The sequence below is a fragment of the Triticum aestivum genome, chromosome 4B (genome assembly GCF_018294505.1).
Source record: "Triticum aestivum cultivar Chinese Spring chromosome 4B, IWGSC CS RefSeq v2.1, whole genome shotgun sequence".
Classification (NCBI taxonomy): domain Eukaryota; kingdom Viridiplantae; phylum Streptophyta; class Magnoliopsida; order Poales; family Poaceae; genus Triticum; species Triticum aestivum.
This window is the reverse complement of record NC_057804.1, coordinates 399,575,838-399,599,804: the sequence shown is the minus strand read 5'-3', so window position 1 is coordinate 399,599,804 and position 23,967 is coordinate 399,575,838. Positions and strand designations below refer to the sequence as shown.

At 50.5% G+C, this 23,967-nt stretch overlaps 3 protein-coding genes and 1 long non-coding RNA gene across 6 annotated transcripts; 1 reads left to right on the top strand and 3 right to left on the bottom strand.

Moving 5' to 3' along the window:
* Nucleotides 1–2,601: 2,601 nt before the first annotated feature.
* LOC123092350 (probable enoyl-CoA hydratase 1, peroxisomal) lies at nucleotides 2,602–5,093 on the bottom strand. The gene is made up of 3 exons (XM_044514117.1): nucleotides 4,672–5,093; nucleotides 3,978–4,260; nucleotides 2,602–2,820 (listed from the first exon to the last, which is right to left on the bottom strand). The coding sequence occupies exons 1-3, from the start codon at nucleotides 5,091–5,093 to the stop codon at nucleotides 2,719–2,721; spliced, it is 807 nt and encodes a 268-aa protein (XP_044370052.1). The 3' UTR covers nucleotides 2,602–2,718.
* Nucleotides 2,602–8,019, bottom strand: LOC123092349 (GDSL esterase/lipase At4g16230). The gene is made up of 7 exons (XM_044514116.1): nucleotides 7,285–8,019; nucleotides 7,069–7,199; nucleotides 6,480–6,725; nucleotides 6,083–6,350; nucleotides 4,672–5,975; nucleotides 3,978–4,260; nucleotides 2,602–2,820 (listed from the first exon to the last, which is right to left on the bottom strand). Exons 1-5 carry the CDS (start codon nucleotides 7,538–7,540, stop codon nucleotides 5,746–5,748), a joined length of 1,131 nt encoding a protein of 376 aa, XP_044370051.1. The 5' UTR covers nucleotides 7,541–8,019; the 3' UTR covers nucleotides 2,602–2,820; nucleotides 3,978–4,260; nucleotides 4,672–5,745.
* A 792-nt stretch (nucleotides 8,020–8,811) lies between these two features.
* Nucleotides 8,812–13,694, bottom strand: LOC123092348 (uncharacterized). Its single transcript, XR_006444486.1, has 3 exons — nucleotides 11,222–13,694; nucleotides 10,995–11,147; nucleotides 8,812–9,263 (listed from the first exon to the last, which is right to left on the bottom strand). It is a non-coding gene; the product is annotated as an uncharacterized lncRNA (long non-coding RNA).
* A 126-nt stretch (nucleotides 13,695–13,820) lies between these two features.
* On the top strand, nucleotides 13,821–21,862 carry LOC123092347 (collagen alpha-1(I) chain). 3 transcript variants are annotated; one of them, XM_044514114.1, is made up of 2 exons: nucleotides 13,821–14,731; nucleotides 21,617–21,862. In XM_044514114.1, exons 1-2 carry the CDS (start codon nucleotides 14,208–14,210, stop codon nucleotides 21,645–21,647), a joined length of 555 nt encoding a protein of 184 aa, XP_044370049.1. In that variant the 5' UTR covers nucleotides 13,821–14,207; the 3' UTR covers nucleotides 21,648–21,862. The 3 variants fall into 3 exon arrangements, with proteins under 3 accessions (XP_044370049.1, XP_044370047.1, XP_044370048.1); XM_044514112.1 differs by lacking the exon at nucleotides 21,617–21,862 and adding an exon at nucleotides 16,960–17,266; XM_044514113.1 differs by lacking the exon at nucleotides 21,617–21,862 and adding an exon at nucleotides 19,401–19,799 and having other exon boundaries at nucleotides 13,926–14,731.
* Nucleotides 21,863–23,967: the final 2,105 nt, after the last annotated feature.

Here is a 23,967-nt window from a genome sequence, read left to right as displayed (position 1 = left end):
CTAAGTTGTTTTTGTTGGTGGGAAAAATATGCCTCTCAAAAATATTTTTATCTCTCAATTTAAGCTTTGAGCTTTGGCACCTCTATAAATCCCTACTTCCCTCCGCGAAGGGCCTTTCTTTTACTTATACAATTTTTATTTTGAATTTAAGTCTTCATCTTCTCTTATAAAGCACCAACTAAGGGGCACTATGATCGTATTTGAGCATTGGGTGTAGCTAATATTCAAGTATGTTTCATGAATGGATCAATGATTGAGCATAATGGGCTAGGGATAACTTGCTTTAATTTTGATATTTTGAAATACATGGTTACTTGTTGGTATGCTTGAGTATTAAAGTCTTCATGTCAAAACTAGACTATTGCTTTGCATCATATAAAACTCCATATGTCCATGCTATAAAGAAAAGAGATGTGATGAACATGTTAGGCAGCATTCCACATCAAAGATTTTGTTTTTATCATCTACCTACTCGAGGACGAGCAGGAATTAAGCTTGCGGATGCTGATACGTCTCCAACGTTTCTATAATTTTTGATTGTTCCATGCTATTATATTATAATTCTTGAATGTTTTACAATTATTTTATAGTCATCTTATATCATTTTTGGTACTAACCTATTGGTATAGTGTCCAGTGCCAGTTGTTGTTTTCTGCATGTTTTTTACATTGCAGGAAATCAATATCAAACGGAGTCCAAACGCAGCGAAACTTCTTAAGGATTTTTGTGGGCCAAAAGACATCCAGTGGGCCAAGGAAGCACCTGGGGGTGCCTCAAGGGGAGCAGCACCCACCAGAGCGCGCCAGGAGGCCCAAGTGCGCCCTGATGGGTTGTGCCCACCTTGGGTGCCCCCTGAACCGCCTCTTTGCTCTATAAATACTCCAATATTCCAGAAACCCTAGGGGAGTCGACGAAAATCAATTCCAGCCGCCGCAGAGTCCAGAACGACCAGATCTAGTCTAGACACCATCACGGAGGGGTTCACCACTTCCATTGGTGCCTCTCCGATGATGCGTGAGTAGTTCTTTGTAGACCTATGAGTCCGTAGTTAGTAGCTAGATGGCTTCCCCTCTCCCTCTCTCTCTTGATTATCAATACAATGGTCTCTTGGAGATTCATATGATGTAAGCCTTTTTGCGGTGTGTTTGTTGGGATCCGATGAACTTTGAGTTTATGATCAGATCTATGTTTTTATCCATGAAAGTTATTTGAATCTTCTTTCATCTCTTATATGCATGATTGCTTATAGCCTCGTATTTCTTCCCCAATATTTGGGTTTTGTTTGGCTAACTTAATCTATTTATCTTGCAATGGGAAAAGGTGCTTTGTAGTGGGTTCGATCTTATGATCCCAGTGACAGAAGGGGAACCAACACGTATGTATCATTGCTACTAAGGATAAAACGATAGGGTCTATCTCTACATAGATAGATCTTGTCTACATCATGTCATCGTTCTTATTGCATTACTCCATTTCTCCATTAACTTAATACTTCCTCCGTCTAGGTGAGTAAGTCATCTTAGGTTGTGCACCGTGACCAAGGAGGAGGAGAAAACGAGAGAACTTAATGTTCATTTGCTAATTAATAGCATTGCATGCAATGAACTAACCACTGCATGTCGTGTTTGATAGTCTCAAGTCATTAAAAGCATGCACACCCCACATCTCTTATTGGTTGATATGTCAAGAAACAAGAAACGAGGTAGAATTTAATGCACCGCGCCTAAGTGTTTTGGGAATATTTGATTTTCGTAAGATGATTTACACACCTAGACGGAGGGAGTATACTAGATGCATGCTGGATAGCGGTCGATGTATGGAGTAATAGTAGTAGATGCACGCAGGAGTCGGTCTACTAATCTTGAACGTGATGCCTATATAATAATCATTGCCTGGATATCGTCATGATTATTCAAAGTTCTATCAATCCCAACAGTAATTGTTTTTCCACCGTTTGCTATTTTTCTCGAGAGAAACCACTAGCGAAACCTACGAGCCCTGGGTCTCTTTTCATCATATTTGGCTTTGCGATCTATTTTCCTTTGTATTTATTTTCAGATCTATTAAACCAAAAATATACCTTGCTGCAATTTATTTGTTCCGCGATCTATTTATCCTATCTACCATTTTTTTACCTCACGTTATTTGCCTATCTTGAAGCGTCGTACCCGAAAGGGATTGACAACCCTTTAACACGTCGGGTTGCGAGTATTTGTTATTTGTGTGCAGGTGCTGTTTACGTGGTGTGAGAAGGTTCTTCTACTTGTTCGATAACCTTAATCTTCTCACTGAGGGAAATACCTATCGTCGCTATACTGTATCATCCCTTCTTCTTTGGGGAAATACCGACGTAGTTCTAGCAGACATCAAAAGGAATTTCTGGCGCCGTTGCCGGGGAGGATCTTCAACATCAACCAGGTTCCTAATCACAAATCTCTTCTGGTAGCTTCTTCAGAAAAACACATTTTCTGTTCAAAATTGCCATCATTCGAAACTGCCAGAAGAAAGTGTTCACCTGTCATCTACCTCCCAGCTGACGTTTGTCAGATGTCGGATAACATTACTGCAGCTAAAAGGGGGGAATGTGATGACAGTAGAAACTTCAAAGTAAAACAACGTGGGTCTTCCAGTAATAGGAGTAGCAATTTGACATTTCCACAAGCTTTATAATAAAAGGAGCCATATAATAAAAAGGCACATACACACAGAGCACCGCATCTACAACTTCGATGGTGCTTTAGAACTCCGGCCTTGTATAAACTTCTGCATATTTGCAAATTGCTCCTTTGTCATGCCATTGTAATAGTTGACAGCTCTTTCCTGAAACCATAGCACCAATGCTAACATTAGAGGTATGTCTTCACTGAGTATTGAAAGTTGGAAACAGTAATAAGAGCAATTTCCGTTTCTTTCAGCTAGAATGCTTGCCCCTATCAAATTAAGACTTTATACGTTTCTAAGAACACTATTTCTAATGTACAATGAACATACATACTGTGGATGCTAACATATGATCTGCCGAGTTCTTCATGACCATATATCGGTTAAAAGTTTGCACAAAACAAAGCTGGGATTGCTAAAGAGATCCTTGAAGCATTTACAGCTCGAACTGGATTGGTATGAATTTCGACAAATTCATCTTAGTGCCCATGTGACAAATGAAGAGAGCATTTCTGTCTCCCGAATGACCCATGGCCTGCTTTCCTCAAACTTATCTAAGATGACCCCTACCAGGCAAAAAACTTCCCCAAGAATGCATATCACCCTACCCTTGATGATTTTTCTTTTTTCTTTTGCGGAAGTACCCTTGATGCTACTGACTAGGGCTGCAGAGCGGCACCTGATCCGCTCCGCCTCGTAGTATAAACAGATCAACTTAACTATAATTTCCTCACCCGGATTTAGCTTAGCTTGCACTATTTTCCTACTTATGCGGGATATGCGGGACGCCCGCCTGCATCCCTGCTATTGACCGAAGACTTCTAGTGTCCTTTGTGAATCATATCATTATTATGGGAGGTAGTAGGTTAACCTTAAAGTCTGTTATCTGTTCAAAAGATGTATTACAATGGTTTCCAGAGAAGATTGATAAAATATCATTCTACTGCAAGAATGGCAACAAGGGTGCAATAGCTGAATACATAAATAGCAACAAATAAATTTCATTTTCTTTTTCCCTGTTTCAAATCCCAACAAGGGCTACCAAAATCAGGAACACAAATTAACTAGAATGCATGGCCGTTGATACCAAAGAGGATTTAAGACTGTAAAGCAGTTTTATGGATATTCTGTCAAATTTCTAGTGTACCAAATCAATCTAATTCTGCCTGGTTTTTCATTAACACACTGTTGCTAACATTCACAAGATCACCTCAGAGTTTCATAATTTGAGCACCATAGAGAATCAAAACAACAAATATTGGCTGTAAGTTAAGCCATGGATACGTAATTGTGTCATGCACTTCATAAATTCGCACCTTTTCAAGAGCTCGGGCATGTTTCATGTCCAGCTGAAGCCCATCATTTATAACTGACTTGTATAGCACCACCAAGTTGCGGTTATTCTTCACAATGGCCTCGGCGACCTCTATGGCCTTACTCAGCACCTGACTATCTTCCACAATGTGGTTAGCAAGCCCCCACTTCTCAGCCATTTCAGCAGTGACAGGCATGCAAGCAAGTGACACTTGTCGTGCTCTGTTTGGCCCGATGAGACGAGAGAGCTTCTGTGAAAGACCCCAAGAAGGAAATATCCCAAACCTACATCAGATTGGACAAAGGCTGATTAGAAGACAACAAGCAAAGCGCACAGATGAAACGGCAATGGCATGAGCAGGGTTTGTAAGTTGTAGGACAGTGCAGACACGCCCAATTTCAGGTAGTACAAACATATGTGTTGAACACTAGCAACTCGAATGTATAAAATTTCCCCATACTGAATTGCAGGAGTACAAAATATTTGCAGCAAATCTTGTGTTTCATTTGCTCTGCCCACACAAGAATTTCACTAGCATGGATATATTGAGTTCGAGTGAGATTTTCCAGCTCAACTAGTAGTACGAAGTTTTAATTACCGTCTACTGAGAAACTGAACAGATTGAGGACCAGCCAAGTTGGATTTACTTCCGTGCAGAAATGAGATGAAGAAGCGTGTGAGGAGAGGTAGCTCACTTGGCGTGGGTGTCGAGGAACTTGGCGGAGCGGCCAGCGACGAGGAGATCGCAGGCGAGTGCGATCTCGAAGCCCGCGGTGACCGCGAACCCGGCGACGGCGCCGACGATGGGCTTCCGGCAGAGCTCCATCTGGGCGACGGGGTTAGCGGCGGGGTCGTTGACGTCGCCCTTGAAGACCTCCTCCGCCGCCGTGAGGTCCACCCCTGCGCAGAAGGAGCGGCCGCGGCCCGCGAGCACCACCGCGGCCACGCCGTCGTCGGCGTCCAGCCGCCGGAACGCCGAGGCCAGGGAGATCATCATCGAGCGCGTCAGCGCGTTCAGCGCATCGGGGCGGTTGATGGTCACCACGGCGACCTTGGACCCCGGCCTCGCCGGCTCGACCAGGATGAGGTCGCCGGAGTCCGGCGAAGTGGCCCCCATCAAGCTGGGCGGGTGAAATCGGGCTAGCGTCTCGATTTGGTTGAGCGATCGTAGCTTGGGACCGTGTGCTTGTGCAAGCGACCTTTTGACTTTTGAGAACTGCTCTAAATTGCGAAGTGCTGCACCGAACTGAAGACTCAGGGCGGTTCTGATAAATACTAGTGCTACTTGGATGTTTTTGTTTTCTCCGGAAAAAAGGACTGATAAGGTTTTTTTTCCTAAAAAAAAGGAAAAAAAGGACTGATAAGGTTGGTGGCGTGGCATGTGTCAGTTACGTGCCGTGCGTATGGTTTCGCTTCTACTCTGATTTCTTTCCCTCAAAACAAAACAAAAAGAACTGCAATTTCGGTTTGGTTGGAAACGCCGGCGTCACAGCCTAAACCGCACGTCTTCATCGGATCACAATTTGTCGCACGCGATCGATTATCCATTGAGCTCGACAATACTGCAATCATCAACGGCTACGGCTTCGTTTTTTCTTCTTCTTTTTATTAGTAGAAGTAGACAGACACACCTCGCAGATGAAGCGTGGCTAGAATGGGGTAGGCAAACTGAACAAATAGGACCGAGACCTTCCAAGACAGCGCGCGGTCAGGCTGCTATCTTCTACCTAGCTCTGAGATACAGTAAGCACTATACGATTGGTTCCAAGCTAAGCATCGTCGAAGAGCAGCTGGCGCACGTTGACAGGTGAGATGTCCGCCGGGTCGCCGTCGAGGATGCGGCTGGCTATGAGCACGTTGGCGGCGTCGCTGGGGTGGTACGCGTCCCAGAACACGTACTTGGACCTGTCCGCGCAGTAGCTCGACGTGGGTCCGCAGGGCGCCAGCCCGCCGAACCGCCCGCCCACGTAGCAGCACGCCGAGTCCGCCACCTCGAACCCTACACACAGACAATCAACCCAACGCCGAGTCACATATATAAACACCCTTGTTTCTCCATCTGATCATTCTTGATGACTTGATGTCATATGGGCTATATTATGGTACCGTGCGACTTATAGTTGGCGATGATGTCGGAGACGATGCGGTAGACGTCGGCGTAGACGAAGCGCGAGCCGCCGAGGCCGGCGCCCAGCTCGGTCACCACGGCGCGCAGCTTGCGGTTGAAGGACTGGGCCAGCTGGTTCGGGAACTCGGCGCACGCCCCGGCCCCGGCCCCGGCCCCGGTCGCCATGATGTCCCTCAGGTACGGGATGCAGCCGATCGGCCCCACGTTCACCACCACGATCTTCCGGGCGTCCAGAAGGTACAGCCTCTGCGCCCAATGCGACTATGTAAGCAAACTCTAATTAATTGATCACGACCAACTGAAGCTGTTGACGTGATCATGCATGCATGCGACGAACGAGCTAATAAGGCTGGGAATGGGATGGCATGCACGTACGATGAGCTGCTGCCGGTACTTGGCGATCATGCCGTTGATGAAGGCCTCCGGCGGCGTCACGGCGCGCTCCGGCACGGACAGGACGGGGACGAGGTAGTTGTTGATGAAGTCGTTGGAGCCCATGGTCACCGAGAAGAGCGCGCCCCTCAGCCGGCTCACCGCTGCCACCTCCCCGCGCTGTGTCATCAAGTCGCGCCGGTTCTTGGCGTAGTTGTCAATCTGCGCATCCAGGTTTATACGCCCACCCTGCCCAAATTTCACGATTTACCACTCGATAAAAGACCTTGCGTTTTGTTGTACTTGAGCGCTCAAGGGGAAAAAATCATCTAAGACGCGATTATCCTTCCGGAATCGTCGTTTCACAAAAGAGAGATTACTGCCGGAACTGAAAATTTACATCAACTATGAAATGTGCTGCGACATGGATTAACTACAAGTCTCTATTACTAGATCACGCACAAGGCAAGCTATCGGAGAAGGCCTCATGCGGAAGCAATGATCGCAGCTTACGCGGGGCATGTTGATGAAAAGCGGAAACAAGAAGGATCTCGACACAAAAAGCGAGCAGTTTAGTAGTAAGTATACTGACGAAGATGCTCCCGGTCTGGTTGAGTATGCCGCCGCCGCCGGACGCGTAGTTGACGCCTCTGAACAGGACGTCGCCGGTGGTGTTTGGGTCCATGTAGGGCGGCACAAACCCTCCCAGCCCCATCTCTTGCCCTGAAATCGTGCCAAAGTTTTTTCTTTAATAAATAGAGAAGAGAGGCAGCGTGACAGTAAAATTCAGATGCGAAATGTTTATCACCTAGTATGTCGACGATGGTCCGGCCGTTGGTGTACCGGCCGGTGGGCTGGTGGCCGTCGAAATCGATGCCGTTGGGGGCATAATTCGCCCGGGACAGCGTGGCGATGTAGTTATTGTTGCCGGCGTCGACGAGCGAGTCGCCGAAGACGAATGTTGCCGGCGGAACAGCAGCGGTGCCGGCAAACAGCGCGCCGATGCACGCCAGTAGAGTAAAACGGGATGCCATGCCTGATTGCAGCTCGTGTGAGGGGCTCATCCGTGAGCGAGCAATGTCACGCTAGGACTAGGAGCGGGAAAATGTCAAAAAATCCTACGGCAGCAGTACTGAAGGCAATGTTGCAATTGAGGATGGCGAGGGGAGATAACCGTTGCTTGCCTTTTTATATACTACTCCGCTGAGAGGCATAATCCGATGGAGTACATGAATGAATGAGAGAGTGGAGACGAACCGACAAAACCGTGATCAAGCGAAATGGCACGATTAGTGACTTGGAGTGCCAATTAGGCCGCAAATGACAAATCCAATCCCACGGACGAGGTTTGAAACCGAGAAGAAAGGGCAAGAAACACGAATAAACAAGGAGAGAAGATTTGTGTGGCCTCTGAAGGCTTTCGCACATATAAAAAACTCACATGGCATTGTTTTTGCATGAACCTTTGCATCTTGGCAATGAATGGCTGCTCGTTTATCAAGCCTCCGCGGCTACCCGTGAAACTTTTGCCGCCGGAGAGGGAGACGAGTCCGTGCCGCACCGTATTTTGGGCAGGGTTCAGCGAATATCATGAGATTAGATCTTTGCAGTTGCAGTGGCGTGTCGTCAATCAATTCTAGTCCTATGTGCATTCATTTTTCTCAGGACACAGGCTGCAGCTGCATTTACCTCTACCCTCGGAACTCAAATCTTGAGAGATCGCTGCCACGGTATTCACTGCATCGTCACGGCATGAGGCTTGATTGGTCCCGTCTCGTGATTTCACACGAGATGCGCCGCGATAAATCGATTGTAAGAGCATGGTTAATAGTATAGCCGGCTGCTGGCTATAAGCCAGTGCCATGTCATATACAGCCCATCTTATAGCTAAGATATACAATAGTAGATAAAAAAAGTGTACTACTTTTTTATTATACGGCCCACCTTTCATTCTCATAAAGTGCCTAGGAGCACGTGCTAGAGCTGGTTCTTCACGAAGAGCCCGCTTATCTTCTCTCCCCTTTTTTCTTTCTTGCAACTAAGCAGAAATATACTAGTTTATTCCTTATAGCCCGCTGACTAAGCTCTATTGTACTTGCTCTAAAGCTGGTTGGCAGGAAAGTTTCGTCTGTTGTCGAGGATTTTTTTTGTTTTTTTCCTCTCAAAGGGTTGAGAAGTCGATGCACGATTGCAGACGTCGTATGCCAAACCAAGCAAGAAGCATCGAGGTTGGCCTGTCAGAGGGTCAATCGCAGGTGAACATGCATCGTTTGGTGCAGGCAATCCAATTCAGAGGGCAAGTGGTGTTTTCCCTTTTTGGGTTATGTATTTTCCCCTTTTTTTTAAAAAAGAAAGGGGTTTCCCCCCTGCCCCATTTTATATAATGAAGCAGAAAACGGCCAGTACATCCAGTTCAGACGACCACACATCAGAGAAAGGCCTAACTACCTCCTACAGCCAACATGAAGGAAAGCAGAAGTTCTCTCACCACCAGGTAGATCCTAATACATATCCAGCTTTGTTTACAGAGCCAAAATGAGAACAAGAAAAACGAGCCAGCATATATGATCTTTTTTCGCTGAACTGAAACACTTGTCTTCATCTTTTCTCACTGGTCCCTTTTGTTCATCTCCATGCAATTCGAAGTAGCTCTCCACGTCGCTTGTCCAACAGGAGGATGCAGCGCTGCAGCAGTGTCGCTTGTGCACCGTCGCAAAGAACTTTTCATTGATGTAGATAACAACTTAGCTTGGCAAGAATGCATTCCACATATCGCCATTTGCGCCCCTGAAAACAGAACTCATTTCTCAGTCTCCACAAGCTCCACAAGGATGGAGATATCACCAAATTCAACACTGCATTTTTCTTATGTCCAGAAAGCAAAGATAACTTCAAAACTAGAAGTCCTCTCAATCTCAAAGAATTCAGAGATAAACTCCCACACTTGATGAGCCACAACACAATCAAATAAAAGATGTTGGACAAATTCATTTTCAGCACAAAATAAACAAGAGGGGTCATCCACCTGCCTCCTTTTTGCTAAGTTGTCCCTAGTAAGAATCTTGTTATAAACACACAGGCAAAGAAAGACATGGATCTTCTGTGGGCGCAGAATCTTCCACATTTTGTCACCGATAGCAGAAGCTATCCCACCAAAGTTAATCCGTGTATAAACGATTTGACCGAGTAGAAACCATTAGGTTCTAGAGACCAGATTGGTGTATCTACTCCATCTAGCAGAGGGTATTGTTTAATCAATGTAATTAACTCCTCCCAGAGATCCATACCCGCCTGATCAACACATCTTCTAAACGTCATTTTCATATCACTACCGTCCCACACTTGGGCAACGGTGCATTCAGTCTGGTTACATATCTTAAATAAGTTCCAGAATTGCACCTTAAGGGAACAATCCCCTGCCCACGTGTCATGCCAGAAACTGATGAGTTCACCATTTCCTAATTTCCACCTGTAAAAGGTTTTGGCCGCAGACAAGGCCCAGATGACACTCTTCCAGAAGGTAGAGCCCACCTTACCTTTTGCCCAGAGGAGATTAGGAGAATTCACTCTGTATTTATGTAAAATTATTTTCTTCCAACCTGTTTTAGAGTTATCCAAATATCTTTTTCCCCATGAAGCTAGCAAGGCCATATTAAATTCTTTTATGTTGGGGATCCCTAACCCCCCAAATTCTTTCTTCCTAGTAATCAACCCCCAGTTGGCCAAATGGTATTTGTGTTGATCACCCAAATTCCCCCACAAGAAGTGGGCCATTTGAGAATTGATAGCATCGATCACCCATTTTGGGAATTTGATCACAGACATAAGATATGCAGGAATGCTAATCACACAGGCACAAAGTAAAATTATTTTCCCTTTATATGTAAGGGGTTATGCTTCGGTACACCCCCTTTGAAAGATTTGAAGATCTCAATACATATCAACAGTGGATAATTAAGAAAATGAACGCCAATATGAGCCTAACTTCATATGTGGAGGACCCCTCATAGCAAACGATTCAATCACTAGGAAGGGAGGATCGAGCGAAGCAAAACTTTCGCTGGGAGAACCTCTCCAGGGAGGTTCAGATTAATCCGGACTAGAGAAATAGTTAAATGTTGCCCCCTCAGAGGACTATAGAAAGCTTAATTATGTCCCTGCAGGAGCACAAAGTCACATGCCAGTGTGCAGAAGTTACAGACCATCAGCAGTTCTATTGTTACCATATGTTGAACATTTGAAATGCCATATTCTTGCAGGTAAATCGATAGGGATTTTCACAAGTTTATCCTCTTCTTTTGGTCATACACCAGGTTGCTGAGTTTGGCCCTCCAGGACAACATCGACAAGGAGCTTATAATTGTTGAGATTACTGATTCTTAGCAATCCGATGCAATGTAACCTTTTCCAGAATAACACAACTATGCCTATCAACCAATCAAATTTATATACCATAGCATATCAATCACAATGCATGCTAGAACATAAGCACATAGTAGGAGATTGCAGGTTGCTCACATGAAAGGACCTCCGTGTCCTCGTCGAGTCGCTTGGTATTGAGGGATGTTCCGCTTGCGGCCGAGGGCGGCTCTTGCGTGGGGATGAGTTGTCGGGGCAATCTGCGGTGTGTGGGGTGGCCGGAAGCGGTAAGTTGTCCTTTACTTCAATATCCTGCAAAATGGTGCCCTACAAAAATGTTAACCAAACATTATAAAGATATAAGACTGCACATATACCAACATTACCAGTACTATACATGGTCACAAAATCCTGGGAAAAGATTTGGCCTTCTTACAAAAGAGAATTTTCCTAACAGAATACCAAAAGCCATAGGTTCCTTTGATACTTGAATTTTTGCCTATGTTACCTGCACAAAGGAGCAGTTTAGATACTGATACAACGCAAATATATGGCACGAGATGGAAACAATTCTCTTATTTGCTGTTGACCATCACTGATAAGTATCTCTGTATCAACTTGTCCAGTAGCAGTTGGCACCTTACCAAAGCACAGTTAAATATCAAATATGCTTTGGGAACACATTTCAATATTAATGGCTGAAACAATAGCATCATAATTTGGAAAAAAAACACAAAATGACATTGGTGTAGAATTTTAGTTTGAGAATAAATATTGCAAGTGCAGCACACTTAGCAGCTAATTGTCTAGTTCAGAAATATTGGAGCTTGGAAGTACAGAAGATAGGAAGTTTGCTGCAGTAGAAACACAATCTCTGAATGAGCTGGACAACGATAACTCTTTGAAAAACATCCAGATTCCGGTGCCAGTTAACTCAAGCAAAAAGACATATCAGAGGCTGGCCTGAACTATAGGCAGTTGGGTTCCCTTTTTCTTGAACAGTGCTTCTGCACATTGCAATTGTATGAAACGGAGAGAGGGTGGTGTTATTTCATTTTTCCATATTATTAGAGATTTGAAATGAGTGAACCGTTACGCGGTGGCTCTGGCGACAGGGAGGGCGACGAGGCGCGGCCCGACGCGGTCTCTCCGGCGGCGGGGTGGCAGGTGGTCCGGCGGGCCCCCAAGCGGTCACCCGCAAGGCGGGCGGCTCCTTTTCTCCGCGTGGAGCCGGTCGTGAGTGGTGGAAGGTTCTGGGCGCTCGCTTCGGAGTGCTCGGACAGTGAGGATGAGGTGGTCGAGAGCGGCGTCCTGGCGGCACCATCGGGTCCCAAGGTAAGTGATTTTGTTGCTTTTGCAGGGTTGTCGTCTGGGGACGCAGGGCGGCGCCGGTGTTTCGCTCCTGGTGGAGGTGGTTCGCGTGCGGTGGCGTCTCAGGTCTGGTGCCCGCTGACGGGCTCTCCGCAGAGCAGGGACTCGGCGGGGGTGGCGGCTGGTGCTATCCGTGCGCGCACTGCGGCAGCACTGGCGAGCCCGTCTTTGGGGTTGGGGCCGTGGAGGAGTGGCCGGCCTTGGCCCCCCTCCTCCCTCCCGCGCGGTGGCGGCGGCGGCGCCGCCCACGGCGGAGGGCGTCCGGGCGACGGGATCGGGGTCTGCGTCGCCTAGGGTTTCCGCGGGTGGGCCTGGGAACCAGGTGGGCTCAACTGGGCCGCTCGCTGTGGTGCCGTCTCGGGGTCAGTATGGCCCGGTCCCTTCTAGTGGGCCTCCGAGGGCATGCGGGGAGGGCCCAAGTGGGCCTGGGACAGCCCGTGTACCTCGTGTGCGCCGGGGCTATATATGGCTCCGCAAGGGATGCAGCGACCTGTCTTTAGGGTTTCCCGCATCTACTCGCGAGGTGCGGCGCCTGTCTCACACTGCGAGATCCATTCGCATTCTTTCCCCTCCCCCTCCTCTTTCCATTTCCTTTGCGGCGGCGGTGATGGGGGATCGACGAGCGGACAAGCGTCCAATGGTGGCGGGGGAGCAAGACGCGGAGCTGCGGCGGGAGAAAGCGCTCCGTGAGAAGGCCAACAGCGCCATGGGTGGCCGGCAGGGTGGTCGCGACGGCCGTGAGGCGCGTGATGCACGCGGATCCGCGGCCGCGCAAGGAGGGAGTGAGGGGGATTGGGGTCCCCTCCCCCTTGGTGGATCCAGCAATAAGAGCGGAAGCGTTTGAAGAAGGAAGGGCGCAGGCGCAGAGAGTTGGAGCAGAAATCTGCGCCGCTCCCCAACCATGGCGACCCACTGGCCAAGAAGCCTCGCGCCAGCACTGCGCCGCTCGCGGTGGCCCTGCCGGCTGGCCCCAAAGGCTCGGCCGATGCGCCCATTCTGGTGGAAGAGATCCCTGATGTGGAATGCTTCAAGTGTGGTCGCCTGGGCCATTACCAGTCCAAGTGCAAGTTTGACCCACTTTGTGTGCTGTGTAAGGAGGAGGGCCACGTCTCGGTTGCGTGCCCGACGATGGGGAAGGCCCTGAACCTCCAGATCATGGGAAGTGCCATCTCGGGGGAGGGCTTCTTTTGCCTACAGTTCGAGGAGGACGAGGAGTTGGTCGAAGGTGCGGATCTGAAGCCAGACAATTCAGCCATCATCTCAGCGGATCCGGGCCTGCTCACGCCCCGTGTCCTCAAACAAGAGCTTAAGCATATGGTCGCCGGGGATTGGGACTGGCAGGTGGCCCAGGTTGGGGACAATGACTTCTCAGTTGTCTTCCCCTCGGCTGATCTGCTCCATATGGCCAAATCCAGCGGCAAACTTTTCCTCTCTATCAATGACATAACCGCTCGGGTGCGGGAGTCTCTGTATGAGGAGGTGGAGCCTATATGCATGCCAGAGACGTGGGTTCGGCTCCATGGCATCCCCAGGAAACATCGCAGTGTGGAGCGTCTGATGGAAGGCCTTAAGATGCTGGGTCGTCCCATTGTTGTGGATGAGCTATCCCTCATAAGGCTGGGGCCAGTGAGGATGAAGCTAGCATGCAAGTCGCCTGACAAGCTCAATGGCTTCGTCGAGGTGTGGTTCAACGGGGAGGGCTACCAAATCAAGGTAGAGGTGGAACGACTACCAAAAAGAACTGGGAAGGCGGCCCGAGGGGAGCTGGCCCATCTGACAAGAATCCCCCTCCCCCTCCCTCAGATCAGTCGGGGCGCCCGCGGGATGCAGCCTCTGGCCCCAATTTGGCTGGGGGTGGTATTGTGCCATCCAAGCAGCGGGCAGGCGGTACGCGCGGAGCGGTAGTGACCAAGGACACGGTGATGGGCGGCCAAGAAGAAGATCTGGACGAAAGCATGCACAACACTTCCTGTGATACAGAGACTTGGGACAAACTGGGGGATGCTTGGTGAGGGCGCGCGGGCCGTGGCTACACATGACACTACTGTTAGTGTCTCTCCGCTGGTCAGGACGCTTGCTGCCTCTTTTGATGAGTACGGCTCTCACCTCGGTTCGCCATCCCTGGCTACCATGGTGGAGCCGGAGCTCTCTGGTGACTTGGGGGGTGCTTTCATGGCCTCTCCGGTGGCAAACGGAGGCGGGGAGGCGGGATGTGTGCTCAACGTCGACTCGGCCCCGACCCCTCCCTTTGGGCGCCACGGCTCGGGCGGCTCGGGCAGACCCCCCAAGAAGCCGGCGGGGCGGAAGCCGGCGGCCAAGGCGTGTGCGGCCGCGGCATCGGAGGAGCTGCGGGGCGACCTGGGTGAGGTGCTGGTGTCGGTGGGAGCGGGCGCGAAGGCGAAGCGCTCCAAGGCGACCCCGGTGCCACAACGCCCCGAGCGCTCGGTCCAAGGCCAAGCTGGGAGATCTTTCTTCCCTGGAGAGCGCTCAGCTCCGCATCGCCGACAAGAACCTGGAGGTCTCAGGTAATCCTTTTCCCTCCTACAAAATTCTGAACGCTTTCTCAGATGCACATTTGTCGCGAATTTTGGATGAAAGTGGGGTGGCCTCTTCTCTCCCCCATGGTGAGATTCTATCTTTAGTCCGTGCGCGAGAGGAGGTGCAAGCGGCTCTGGCAGCGGCGGCGGCTCGCTGCGTGCTTGCGCCCTCGTCAGGGGTGGATCCAACAGGGGATGGACCCACCTCTTGCCCCGTTGAGGAAGCAGAAGCTAGGGATGCTTCAATGCTTCCCTCTTCCAGCCGTGCTCCGGCTCGGAAACGGGTGGCCAAGGCGGTAACCTCTCGGGGGGTCCGTTTACGTAATCGTATAATCTGATCCAATGCGATACCTTTTCTGGAACATTAGAGGCTGTGGTCACGAGGGACGTCGAACACAGCTTAGGGAATACATGGCTAAAGAACGAATCGATGTGGTTGCGCTACAAGAGACTATCAAAGCGGATTTTTCTTATCGTGACCTGTTAGCTTTCGACCCACTCAATCGTTTTGATTGGCATTGGCTCGCATCTTCTGGTCACTCGGGTGGGATGGGCTGTAACAAGGATATTTGTGAGGTGTTGTCATGGGATCAGGGCTCGTTTTTTGTCGCCGCCATGATTAGGCACTCCGTTTCTAGAATTATTTGGGTAGTGGTTTGTGTGTATGGCCCTGCTGATCACGCTCGATCGGTGATTTTTTTGGATGAAGTTACGGCCTTGGTTGGGGCCAAGCGCGCGATTAACCTGCCATTGGTGGTGGGCGGTGACTTTAATTTGATCCACTCGGGTGCGGATAAGAACAACGACCGGGTGGACTGGACAAGTGTGTCCATGTTCAACAATGCCATTGCGGCTGCTGCCTTACGTGAAGCGGCCCGGACGGGGGCCAGGTTCACGTGGACCAACAAGCAGTTAGCCCCGGTTCGTAGCGTGCTGGACCGGGTGTTTTTCACCCCTGAATGGGAGATCCTTTTTTCTTTGTGTACGTTAGTGGCAGAAACTCGTATGGGATAGGACCATGTTCCACTTATCTTCTCTTCAGGGGAGGAGAGAGCCCAGCGTAGTAAACATTTCTTTTTTGAATCTGCCTGGTTTGAAGCAGAGGGCTTCACCCAGATGGTGCAAGACCGTTGGGCCAAGATCCTGGCCCGGCAGGGACCCCAAAGGGGATCAGTAGAGTGCTGGTCGGCGGCAGGGGCTGCTTTGCGCACTTTCCTGCGTGGGTGGGGTGCCAATTTTGGTAGTCACTCAAAGCGTGAGCGCGGCAGGCTGATCGAGGAGATAGCGGCCCTAGATGCTCAAGCCGATGCTAGACAGTTTTCGGAAGCTGAGTGGGCTCATAGATAAGATCTTGAGCACAAGGTACTCGCGATTCTGCGTGTGGAAGAAGAATATTGGCGTCGTAGGGGCGGCATAAAGTGGGTGACCAAGGGTGACGCTAACACGGCCTATTTCCATGCCTATGCTAACGGTAGGAAGCGTAAGAGTTCGATCCTTCGCCTTCAGTCCGACCAGGGCCTCCTCCTCTCTCAGGGAGACATTGCCTGCCACATTTATGAGTATTTTGTTGGTCTGTTGGGTACGACTGATGAGAAAAAACTCTGCATCCGGGAGGATTTGTGGGATCCGCAGGAGAATGAGAGCTGGGCGCTCTCTTTTCTCCCGGAAGAAGTTGACGCCGCCCTGATGGGCATGAAGAAAGGCACAGCCCCCGGCCCTGACGGCTGGCCTGTCGAATTCTTCTGTAAATTTTGGCCAATGCTTCGCCCCCTCTTCTGCCCCCTCTTCCGCCCCCTCCCCCTATTGACGGTGTGGTCTATCCACCTGCCCTTGAAGATCCGTATCTTCATGTGGCAACGGATTCGCGGTCGGGTCCCGTCCGGGGTGGAGGTGCGCAAGCGAAATGGCCCGGGTACTGGCATCTGCCCGCTTTGTGGGGTCCCCGAAGACTCGAACCACATTTTCTTCTCCTGCGTGTCCGATCAGTTCCTCTGGAGCTACTTTCGCGAAGCGGTCGGTGGAAATTGGTGCCACACCAACTTCCCAGACTTATTTGCCGAACTCCAGATGTCCCCCTTGTCTTCTCGCCACATTAGGTGGCTTGAGATTGGGGTCCTCGCCTGGACCCTCTGGACGATCCGCAATAAGCTTGTGATTCAGCGCACTCCTCTTCGCGGGCTACTGACACTCTCTTCAAACTTTCGGGTTTCTTGCAGCTTTGGCGGCCGCTTAGCCCCCCCCTCCCCCGACCGCGACGCCATCTCCGCCTTCATCGCCGACCTTCGCTCGATGGCTGTTCGTCTGTCGCCGCCGCCCCCGCCGCCGCCCCCGAAACCAGACTAGGGGCTTCCTTCTTCCGGCTTTTTCTGGTTTTTTATTTCTGGGCTTGTTGAGCTCTGCCCTCAGCAGAACCTTTGTACCTTGTTGTGAGACTTGGGTGTGTGTGTGTGGACCTGAGTCTGTATGTGTGCTCTATGGCGGTTTGCTTTATCTATAAAGCGGGGCGAAAGCCTTTTTCGGTAATGCTCCGGCCCATTTTCCTTGAAATCGTGAATGGGTTTGCGCTAGGAACGGTTGCTTATTAGCCTTATTCCAAAGGTTAAAGGGGCTGATTGCGTCAAACTTTTTCGACCAATCACGCTGATTAACGTGCCTTTTAAGATCTGTGCCAAGGCCTATGCGACCCGCCTGGCACCCGTGGCGCAGAGGGTCATCCTTAGAAGCCAAACGGCTTTTCTCAAAGGACGAAACATCCTAGAGGGCCCTATCGCCCTTCACGAGATCGTCCATGAGCTTAAACTGAAAAAACAGCAAGGGGTGCTGCTCAAGCTCGATTTTGAGAAAGCCTACAACCGTGTAAACTGGGAGTTTATACGGGAGGTCCTCCTTAAAAAAGGTTACGACGCTGGTTTTGTCCACCGTATTATGAACCTGATCAATTGTGGACAAACGTCTGTCTCTATCAATGGGGAGGTGGGTAGATTCTTCCGCAACAAAAAAGGCCTCAGACAAGGAGACCCCTTGTCCCCGATCGTTTTTAATTTTGTTGCGGATGCTCTATCTGCGATGGTGCATAAGGCTCGCTTGGCAGGGCACATCAAAGGGTTGGTGTCTCACCTGATTTCGGGAGGGGTCACGCACCTTCAGTACGCCGACGACACGATGCTTCTTTTTGAGCCTGACAACAACAACATAGCCTCAATCAAGCTGCTGTTGCTTGCCTTTGAACTTCTATCCGGGCTCAAAATCAATTTCCTTAAGAGCGAGGTCATAACCATGGGGATGGACGACCATGAGAGTGTGAGAGTGGCAAATCTTCTAAATTGCAAGCTAGGGAGCTTGCCAATCAAATATCGATCTAAATTGCAAGCTAGGGAGCTTACCAATCAAATATCTAGGCCTGCCAGTGTTGCATAGCCGGCTTTCCATTAAGGAGTGGGAACCTTTATATGGAAAGGTCGCGGGCAGAGTGAGCCCGTGGCATGGGAGGTTCATGTCCTCCGCGGCGCGACTTATTCTCACCAATGCTAGCTTATCATCTCTTCCAATGTTTACCATGGGCATGTTCTTGTTAGCGGATGGGGTTCCCGCTAAATTAGACACGCCCCGCTCCCGCTTCTTTTGGGAAGGAACGGGAATCAAGCGGAAATACCACCTTGTCAAATGGGCCTCGGTTTGTCGTCCAAAGAAATTCGGCGGTTTGGGGATCCTAAATTCCAAACTCATGAATGTAGCCCTCCTGTCACGTTGGTGGTGGAGACTAACCCAAAATGAGTCGGGTCTCTGGGCTGATCTCCTGAAAGCTAAGTATTTTCTGACTAGCACCGTTTTCTCGGCCAAACGCTCCGGCTCCCCATCCTGGAACGGGATCCAAGCAGTGCGACCAGCGTTTACCTTGGGAGCAAAGTTTCAGGTCCAAGACGGTCAGTCCACCTGTTTCTGGCTGGACTCCTGGCTTGGTACCTCTCCGCTGTGGCAGAGCCACCCCGCAGCTTTCCAAGTTGCAGCAAACATGGAGCTGATGGTGGGTGAGGCACTCCGGACCTCACCCCCTTCAGTTAACTTTCTCCGAGCGCTTCTCCTTCACGAGGAAGTCAAGTGGAATGAGATTTTGGACATGATTGGACAGCATACCACTAGCCAGGGTGCGGACGTGGTATTTTGGAAGCTCTCTTCCTCGGGATCGTTCTCGGTTAAGTCTCTGTACACCAAGCTTACCGAGGGGGACGTGCTGGACATAGCTCGGGGGTTGTGGAAGGCCGGAATCCCGTTGAAAATAAAAATCTTCCTTTGGCAGATGTTTCAGAACCGCCTCCCAACGGCGGATAATGTGGCGATTCGCAATGGCCCATCCGATGGATCTTGTGTGTTGTGCAATAGCACTGAGGACGCTAACCACGCTTTTTTCCACTGCCACCTAGCCAGATTCACGTGGAGCGCAGTGCGTACTGCCTTTCAACAGAATTGGAACCCGGCTTCGGGTGCCGACCTCTTACATATCTTAGGTTCGCAACACGGCTCTAGTGCCCGGATAGCTTGGAGACGCGTTGGGGCGCTACTCTGGTCCATTTGGACTATCTGTAACAAGATGACGATTGAGAAGAAGTTCCCTTCTCACCCTGCTGATATTCTGTACAAATGCTATCTTTTCTTGAAGACTTGGGCTCCGTTGGGGAAACCACGTGATGAGGAGCGTATGACCCAGACGATGAAAAAGATCCGCGACATCCAGATGGAAGCTAGACAAGCGGCTGGACCTGATTGAAGTATCGCCATCTTCCTCGGCCCTTTTGTTAATCCCTAGTAGCTAGTTTCCTCTCCATTATGCGAGCCTGCGTGCTGAGGACCTGCCAGCCTGCGTGCTGATGTTGTCTGAACTATCTCGCTTTATCTTTTGGTCGATATGTTGGCCTGTCGTTTGACTACCTATGTGAACTTTGGTGCTGCCTGTTGGCTTTATTAATTTAAAGCCGGATGCCGTTGGCGTCTTCGTTCCAAAAAAAAATTGTATGAAACCTTCTCAACGCTTACCCATTTATTTATTTACACTGCCAAGTACTCGGTCTCTGCCAAGAAGAATTCTATCCATAATACCCACATGCAAGATTTTCACTAAAACTGTAGCTGATCTTGCTGGTGACTTCTTTTGTATAACTTGTTTCTATATAATTATGTGTGAATTTCTTTCTAGTAAGACTGCCGAGTTTCAGTTCAGAATACTGAACTTTGGATGTCCTGCGTTTTGCACTTCGAAAACAGGTAATTAGAAACGATTAGGTTGTACAGACAAGTGCATAGGGATTTCACAAGGTTATACGACTCTTCTTTTTGGTCATACACAACAACACAGCTACACCATACATGAACCAGCCAAATTTCTAAACCGTGGCATATCATTGACAATGGAGGAATAAGAACATAGTGGGAGATTGATGATTGCTCACAGGAGAGATTTCAGTGTCCTCGTCGAGGCGCTTGTGGCTGAGGGTCGACCTCGGCAGCCAGCGCATCCAGATCCCGCGTCGGGTGCATCTTCCCCGTAGTGGGACACAGCCGGCGCTAGAGAGCCGCGCGTGGGGAGTGGCAGCGTCACGTTGATAGGCGAGGCTGGCGGCGGGGGGCGGCGGTCTCGTCGTGCCAGTGGTGTCCTGTGGGGCGGCCGCAACCACGTGGGCGAAGGCGCGTCGGGAGCGGCAGCGTCGAGTGGGGAGGCGGCGGGGAGCGGCAACGTCGCGTGCATAGGCGGGGCTGGCGGTCTCACTCTGCCGGTGGCGTCGCCTGGACCGGCCGCAACCGCATGGGCGGAGGCGCGTTGAGCGGCGTCCCCAACATAGAAACCGCATTGAGCACCAACGAAACGTCGCCGGAGTAAGGAGCTGTTCGGCGGTCCTCCAGTTTCCTGAAATCTCAGAATCTGTGAAGCTCCTTTTTCACTGCTCTGTCATTTTTAGCTACAGCTCCATCAACTCCTGAAGCAGACTTGGAGAACGGAGAGTCTCCGAACAGGCTTTAAAAATACGGTTTTACTCTTCTAACAGAAATCTAGCCGATCCCTTAAACTCCATATAATTTTCACTCCGGCACTAACTTTCGTCATATATGTACTCCACCACTCGGCGGATGAGTAAAAGCCGCGTCCCTCCTCCATTGCCTCCTTCTCCTTCACGCGCTGCATCTATGCCAGCGTCGCCCCTTCCACCCCTCGCCAGCACCTGCTCGCCGCTACGGATGCTCTATAGGCTTTGCCGCTGTTCTCTACCACTTCGATTTGTGCCTCCTCGTCCGGTAGCCAGCGAAGAACTGATGGATCTACGACTGCTCCTGTCGCCGCCGAATTTGGCGTTTCCGGCCAGCGGCTGCTGCGCCTTGCCATGGATTGGTCAGGAAGCGGACCGCACAACCCTGACAATGCCTCCGAGCCGCATGCAGGTACCGGCTCCTCCTCTAGCCACTCAAATCTCTCCCGTCGGCGGCTCGCCGGCAGAGGCAGGCCCCGGCCATCGCCCGGGCTTGGGCTGGCCCAGCAGCTCGTCGGTCTGCGGTTGTCGGTCATACAATGCGACGACTGCCCACGGCAGGTGGTGCGCCGAGTTTCTATGATGCCGCAACATCCCAGATGGGTGTTCTTCAAGTGCACAAATGATGGGGTATATGCTTGTTTTGATTCTTTTTTCCGTCAGATTTGGCGCAATTTCGGTAGCTCATTGTTTGCTCAAAGTGTGTCTAGGATGAATGCAAGTTTTGTTATTGGGAGGAAGAATAAATCAATCTATTGATAGCACGAAAATTGATAGATGTTCATGCACTCGTTGCTAGAACTCAAGCTAGAGATGAGACAAGAGATCTGATGCGAAGTAACTTCTACTTCTTTAGGATCGAAGAAGAAAGAAGTGTTCAAGTTTGAGAAGTTGCAGATCAACAATGAAGACATAGAGAAGATTTTTCTATAAGACATATATATAAATTATTAATCCAACTAGTGGGAGCAGTTAGGGAAATTGGGTATCCTTCAATATGTCTATTTTTGGTTCTTGTTTTTCTTTGGTCTTGCTCTCGTGGCGAAGAATTGGTGAATTGTGTACTCCAATGCAATTGAATGAAATAAAGAAGTAAAGAAGTGTGTTTCGGTGGCCGAAAATGAAATGGAAATAAAAAAAATTACTCCGTTATATATAAGGGATCGACTAGGTCTGGCAAAATTTTAGTGGTGTATATATGCTCCACTAAGATTTTACTCGGCTGGATACTCTACTATTTTTAGGGGATTGGTTAGAAATGCCCCTAGTACTCAACATTAGGATGCTTTGGAGCGTTAGATTTTAGATTAGACGGTTGAAAAGCTGAGTTGGATCTCCTCTTTCATGCTTTTGTAGGGGTAGGTTTTTTTGAGAGTTTTTTATAAGGATAGTAGGATAGATAATAGATGGACAAGCCCGTCCCAACGAAAGCCAGTTTCTCTTTTCAGTTTTAATAACCATGCATAGCTTCAAAAATGTCCCCGCCTTCCCTCCTAGCCGATTCATTGCCTATCGAGCAGCGAGTGGCCATAAACAGAGCACCATGTTAAGAGCCTCCTCCCCTTGCCCTAAGAAATAGCTTAGCTATTCTTGTAGAACCCACGCATCCAATGATGATCTGGCATAGCCTCCCCATCCTCTCCTGCCTCCTCGTAGCGGCGGATGTTTTCTTGTTGCCGATCTGCGACGCTCACTCCAAATTCGCCAAGAAGAGCAACGACGTTGTCAACGGCCGCCTCCTCACCTCCAAGCTCGACGCCAAGCGCACAGTGATCGTCGGCCCGAACGACGAGTTCAAGACCATCCAGTCCGCTATCGACGCCGTGCCTGCCGGGAACTCGGAGTGGATCATCGTCCATCTCCGCTCCCCGTCTACGCGTACGTGTGCCAGTTGCGAGCGGTGTTTAGTTAAACACAGCAAGAAGAATGCACGATCCCTTCGCAGGCTCTGGATGGGTTTTCACAGGCGTGTTTGCCTTGCATGCAGGGAGAAAGTAGTGATCCCGGAGACCAAGCCATTTGTTAGACTATGTATAGCTTCTGTACCTATGTACGTATATGGTACATATTGTAACACAACCATTATATATAATGAGATAAGCCACCCCTAGAGGGTTGTGTGCTGGTTCCCCAAAACTTATTGTCTTACATGGTATCACGCTAGGTTACGATCGCTTCCGCTTCTAAACCCTAATACCCGCACCGCCGCCGCAGCCGCCGCCGCCTTCACCGCCGCCGCCGCGCCACCAATCGCGCCGCCGCCATGTCGAGCGCCGCCACCACCGGTTCCACTGCTGCGGGCTTCCTCCCGGCCTCTCTTGCGGCTCTGCTCAACCTCCCGCTCGATGTCGTCTCTGTTCCGGCTCCGATCGGGACAAGGAGCATCGGCTCCGTCTTCTCCACGCCGCCGGCGCCCTCGCTTGGGCGTGACCTCGTGGTCCACACCGCGGCGCCGCCGTCCGCTGCGGACTCCGCAGGCGTCGTCCCGCCGCTCCTGCCGCAAGCGGATCACACTGCCCCGCTGGCGGGGTTGGCGGCGTCCGCCCCGGCCGCGGGCCTTGCGGCGTCCGCACCGGCCGCGAGCTTTGCGGCGCCCGCCCTGGCTGCGGTCCCACCTCCTCCCGCATCGGCTTCGGTGCCTCCGGCTGCCTCCATGGTGTTTGCACCCCAGGCAGCCTCCTCGATGGGATTGTCTTCGCCGCCGCCGTTTCACTTCGGTCATCTCATCACCATCAAGCTCTCCGCCGACAACTACATCTTCTGGCGTGCGCAGGTTCTCCCGCTCTTGGGGAGTCACTACCTGCTAGGCTACGTCGACGGATCGCTTCCCTGCCCACCCGCGCTGGTAGATAGCATGCACGGTCCGGTCTACAATCCGGCCCATCGCGTCTGGACGGGGCAGGACCAGGCGAACCTCTCCTCCATCCAGGGGTCGCTCTCGCCGGCAGTTGCCGGCCTTGTTGTCTTCGCGAAGACGTCTCATGAGGCCTGGACCATCCTTGAGCGCACCTTTGCAGCGCAGTCCCAGGCTCGTGTCTCTGCACTCCGTCGTCAGCTTGGAGAGTGTCAGAAGCTTGACTCCACTGCCACTGAGTTCTACAACAAGGTCAAGGGCCTCGCCGACACATTGGCCTCCATTGGACAGCCCCTCACCGACTCCGAGTTCAACTCGTTTATTGTCAATGGTCTTGATGAGGAGTATGATGC